A 4,868-nucleotide genomic window follows, 5' to 3' on the forward strand; every position below is an offset into this window, starting at 1 on the left:
AATTCTCTGGTTTTTCAGAGCCCTGTGCTCTGTCTGCTACTCAAAAAAGGTGTCAGTACAAAAAACTTCAATATGCTATTAGCAAAATATGCACACAACCTCATTACTTTCAACAGCTGCACTTGGGTAGAACACAGTTTCCTCAGTAAATCCTCCAGTCTGCATAAAGAGTAGCAGACAAGGCTATGTGATCTAAGAGCAGACTGCATTACAGACGAGAATTCTTCCAATTTTGTTTTACACAGTATATAAAAAGATTACCTTTTCTAGTTTACTTTTAAGTCTTCTGTCCTCCATTCTTTTCTTCAATACTTCCACATCATCTTTATTACCATTCAGGACAATCACATCTTCCTCTTGGAAGGGAACACCGCACTTTAAGAAAAAAAAAAAAAAAGAGATCAAGTTAGGATTTTTTTCAAGATTTCTATGCTGCTGACCCTTTGTTGGAATTAACACTGTGTCTAAGCTCTCCAAGAGAGCTCTCCAGTCCTTCCCGTTCCTGCTCTGTCTTTTCCAATAGTTCCTTCTAATACCGTCCAACACATCTTCTCATCGAAATTCTCAAGTGTAAAGTCTCAGTCATTTTTACCAGTGAGCAAAATAATCCTGACTGACAGCATCTTTCATGAAAAGAATACTCATCATACTACTGAATTGTGAACTTTGGTAAGCACACTTAAAAGCAGATCACATATCAATCTGCACAGCAAATACTAAAAGAATTTCAGAAATATCAAAATATTTTGCTCTTCTTCAAAGCCCTATTCCATGCAATAGGGTTATGGAAATTGTGCATTTATTTCAACATCAGTCCTTTATAAACAACACTAATAACTAGCTGTTTTTTTTCTTTAAAAAAAAGGTCCTATTCTATATTTTCTCTCAACAGGTTCCTCATTTTATTGGCACTAAATGTACAGTAACTAGATTAAACTGAGTAGCCAAAACTAGAACCCATCTACTCAATTTTCTGAACCCCACAGCTAAAACCCAAACCACTAAGGTACTTTCTGATTTTTTTATTTATGAATGCATTTGATTAAGATCTAATCATGATGCCATTCTGCTCTAGAATTTGTCTTTCAACATAGTAAAAACAAGAAACAACAACTGATAGGAAGAGTTCCTTTACACTGACTAGGAACAGCATCAAAGGTGTTATTCCTCTACACGTAGAACAGACAGCACCAGGGAACTTTTCTCCTGAACAGCTAGAGAGGAACACCCATTTTGCTTGAATGTCTGTTTTAAAGAAATAATAACTTATTTTTTAAACTACTATGGGCATAAAAAGGCATTGTAAGAGCAGCATTATTCATTTACCCAGCCTTGCCATCTCATTGTCCTTCATCTGATGTATTAAACACTTCCAAGTTTCAAAGTACATTTATAAATTAATCCAGGTAATGCATGTAATGTGCTTCACGTAATCCCACATTTGTTTGCTGGCTGCAGACACAGATGTTTCACTGCACAGATTTTTCAATCATTTGGTGAAGCCAGCACATTGACTGTATTTTTCTCAAGTTCTTTTTTTTTTTTTTCTGCTTGTTTATTTGTTATTTCGTTAAATTCAGAAGCTTTTTGTTAATCTTCAAGATTGGTTTATAATCCTGCCTCTGTCATTACTATTCTGTTTTATAAACGGTTATAAAGGTTACTCATGTATTTGCAGTAGGAATTAAATGAAAGGACATATGGACAGTACTTTGACTAGTCTACTCAGCTGATAAATGCAGTTTAAAAAATGAATCTGAACACAAATGGTCAGAGAGATATGAAGCAAAAGCAAGGGTTATGGAGATGCTTATTAAGTCAGAGAGAATAATAAGTCATACACAAGAAATGGGTGAGTAGCCCAATTTTTTCCATTGCTGCTCAATGTGGTAGTGTTAGAAATACAAGCTTGGTATAATCTCAGACACTTCCAAGTAAGAACTCTACAAAATCAAGACAGACAATGAAGTCTTCACAGTGAAGCAGGAACAACTGGCAGCTGTCTTGATTCTAAAGAAGCCCTACACATTCATTTCTACTGTGCTGTATTCCAAATACAGCATGAAAGACTGGCACTCTCCTCCAAGGCAGTCATTTACAAAGTAATTTCTGTTAAGCACACAAAAGTAAGTGGAAATTTCCTCCAAGTACAAGTGTCAAAGGACCCTAATTTCAATAAATATTGCATCTTGCAAAAGCAAGTAAATCCAGGTTCCCAGCTGGGAAACACAGGTGGAACAACTCTAAAATGAAAAGTATTTACAAGAAATGGGGAAATAAAGACAGTATCCTCTTTCCATTCACTGAAACAGATGATTTTTTTTTTCCCCATGACAATAACCAGATTATGTAACAGAGACCAAACCCTTCTAAATGTACTTTCACTACAGCACGTTACAGGCAGAGAACCAACTCCACCTTCCTGGCTTTCACTGACTCCAGTAGGTACAATTTGTTGTTGCATCATACATCTGCATCAAACATTTTTTAATCGTAGGTACTGCTGGATGCAAAGCTTTAATTCTGATTTTTTAAAAAGCCCACTATCCCGTCATGCAAAAAAGGGAAGATTTTAATCTCAACGTTTTGAAATGTTGAGAAAAGCAGAAAGATTTGGTTTTGCAAATTCAGAAAGATTGTTCCTTCAGATTAAGGTCTTTTGGGGCAGATTTTTTTTTTTTTTTTTATGGTTATCACAGGGGCTCCTTTGTTCAGATTGAGACTTCAAATACATATGCAAGTACGTCCTGTAGTTCCTTGATGGTTTTGCAGTACCGTGAATAGAAGGGAGTCCTAAAGGAGATAGAATTTGAAAGCTGTTCTGAAATAGACAAAAGCATTTGGACAGCACCTTGCAGATCTGAATGCAAGACTCTGTCTGTAACTGAAGAAGAGTGGGATGTTAACTGAAGGAGATGCTGGACAAGCAGCTTGATTTTTGTCTAAAAGCCCCTTTGGGGTCCAGTTATAAAATTGTGTTCAAAACTGTTTATGTTTAAATAGCTTAACATGCTTGCATCAAGGAATTATTTAAAGGGTGCAGAGATACCATCAAAAAGTCTTCAGAGTCTGACGCTCACATTTATGCACCCTACAAATCCCATGTGTATATACATACACACACAAAACCACTTCACAAACAATCAAAACCAAAGACAATGCAAAGATTTAAAATCTTCAGAACAATAAAGGTATTATGAGCTCTAAAAGACATTAGCTTAGGCATAAATGTAATTTTAAACTTTAAAGAAATAAATAGCAATGAAGATCTTTTAAATTTCAAGCATTTTAATGTAGTAGGATAGCTTATCGTTCTTATAGAATAAAATGCACAATTTTTAAAATAAAAATGAAATCTTATTTTAAGATGATTTCCTAAATTCTAAAGTTTACCATTTCTTAAGTTTCAGTTACATAAGACAATGGTTGTACCATGTTTTTTCTGTTAACTGCTTTTGACAGTGTTTTTTTTTTTTTGTACAGCATTTAATCCATGACTACTCCAGTCTTAAATCACTAAAATAAACAATGAGCAAATACATTTTAATACCTAATTGTTTGCAATGTTGCAGTTTAATGTCTTATGAGACTCCTGAAACCTCTTTCCCAAATTATAAACAGTAAGTTAACTCCTGCAGTCCTGCTAAATTTGACTGTTACTAGAAAATGCATAAAGGCATGAATACTTTTCCAAAACCGCTCCCACCAGATTATGGAACATGCATGCCCACAACTTGGCTGTCCCTCTTTGAACAGGATAGTATTTAGACAGGGGACTGAACACACACCCTATTCAAAAAAGGACCATATCACCCTTCATTTACCAGCCACACAAGGTCATGTGTTAACTGTTACAACATATAGTAATCTTTAACTAAAACCACAGTTTCAGATACTCTTCATCCGAAGTTCATAGTGTAAGATTTGATGAGCACAATTCTTGCTTATGCCACCCTAATGGGTCAGAGTAAATGGTAACTTGGGAAGAGGGAACAGTCTTCTGCATACTAGTTCACAGAATGGGAAATTTCACTCAGAAGTTGTAGCACCTACTCTAACGATACTGTCCAAGCAGAAATCTCTATTTAGAGAGCTCCCCTTAAATTCAATGATAATATTATCTGCCATAACTGCAGCTGTGCCTTAATTTTCTTTGAGGTTTTCTCGCTATTTATTTCTGACCAGGATGCTATTTTTATCTGAATGTGACCAAAATACACCAGCCTTCTCACTCATTTCCAGAACCCCAAAGCTTCCTAATTCCAGTAAATTTAAGCTGCAAACTTTTCACTTATGAAAAACCCCAAGAACCTTTCAAAAAGCAGTAACACAGTAAACATTCAGTTTCGGAAGGAGATATTTCATTTATTATCTTTCAGTCTTCCAGCTAGAAATGACCAGAGGCAATTCTTTGCTGTACTTATTTGCTGGAAATTGGAAAGTTTCAGCAAGCAAACAGTTAAGAACTGGGGGGGGAGGAGGAGGAGGAGGAGGAGGAGGAGGAGAGGGCTCCTTTCCCCAGCATGCTCCGTTAGCAGTGCAGAGGTTAAAGCCTCCGAGGTAAAGCAATACTATTTATAATCATCAGCAATGTACTCTACAGACTTGAAAGTCTGATTTCAGTCCTTTAAAGGCTGTCTCAGAAAACGTGGCAATAGAATTTGGAGAAGCTCAAGTTTTCTTTCATTATTGTGAAATGGGACATTTCTGAAGCTGAACAGCATTACTGCAGAATAAATATGCTAAGCGTTGTGGGAAGCCAGATGAAGTTTTAAATGAAAACATTCATGTTAATGTTTAATCCCTTTCACTTACATGAGATCTCCACACAGGCGACAGAATGAAGAATGCTGTCTGAATCCTGCTGA

At 36.1% G+C, this 4,868-nt stretch overlaps 1 protein-coding gene across 1 annotated transcript in view; it reads right to left on the reverse strand.

Annotated features, from left to right (window-relative positions):
• Window positions 1–261: 261 nt before the first annotated feature.
• The window catches only part of RTFDC1 (replication termination factor 2 domain containing 1), a gene marked incomplete at both ends in the record, with an annotated part of 18,016 nt that continues 13,409 nt past the window's right edge, over window positions 262–4,868 (reverse strand). Inside the window, one exon of the mRNA XM_008939204.1 lies at window positions 262–375. Coding sequence (XP_008937452.1) covers window positions 262–375 — 114 coding nt within the window. The remainder of the gene's footprint in view (window positions 376–4,868) is intronic.

This window comes from Merops nubicus, unplaced genomic scaffold, assembly GCF_000691845.1.
Source record: "Merops nubicus isolate BGI_N331 unplaced genomic scaffold, ASM69184v1 scaffold14644, whole genome shotgun sequence".
Classification (NCBI taxonomy): Eukaryota; Metazoa; Chordata; class Aves; order Coraciiformes; family Meropidae; genus Merops; species Merops nubicus.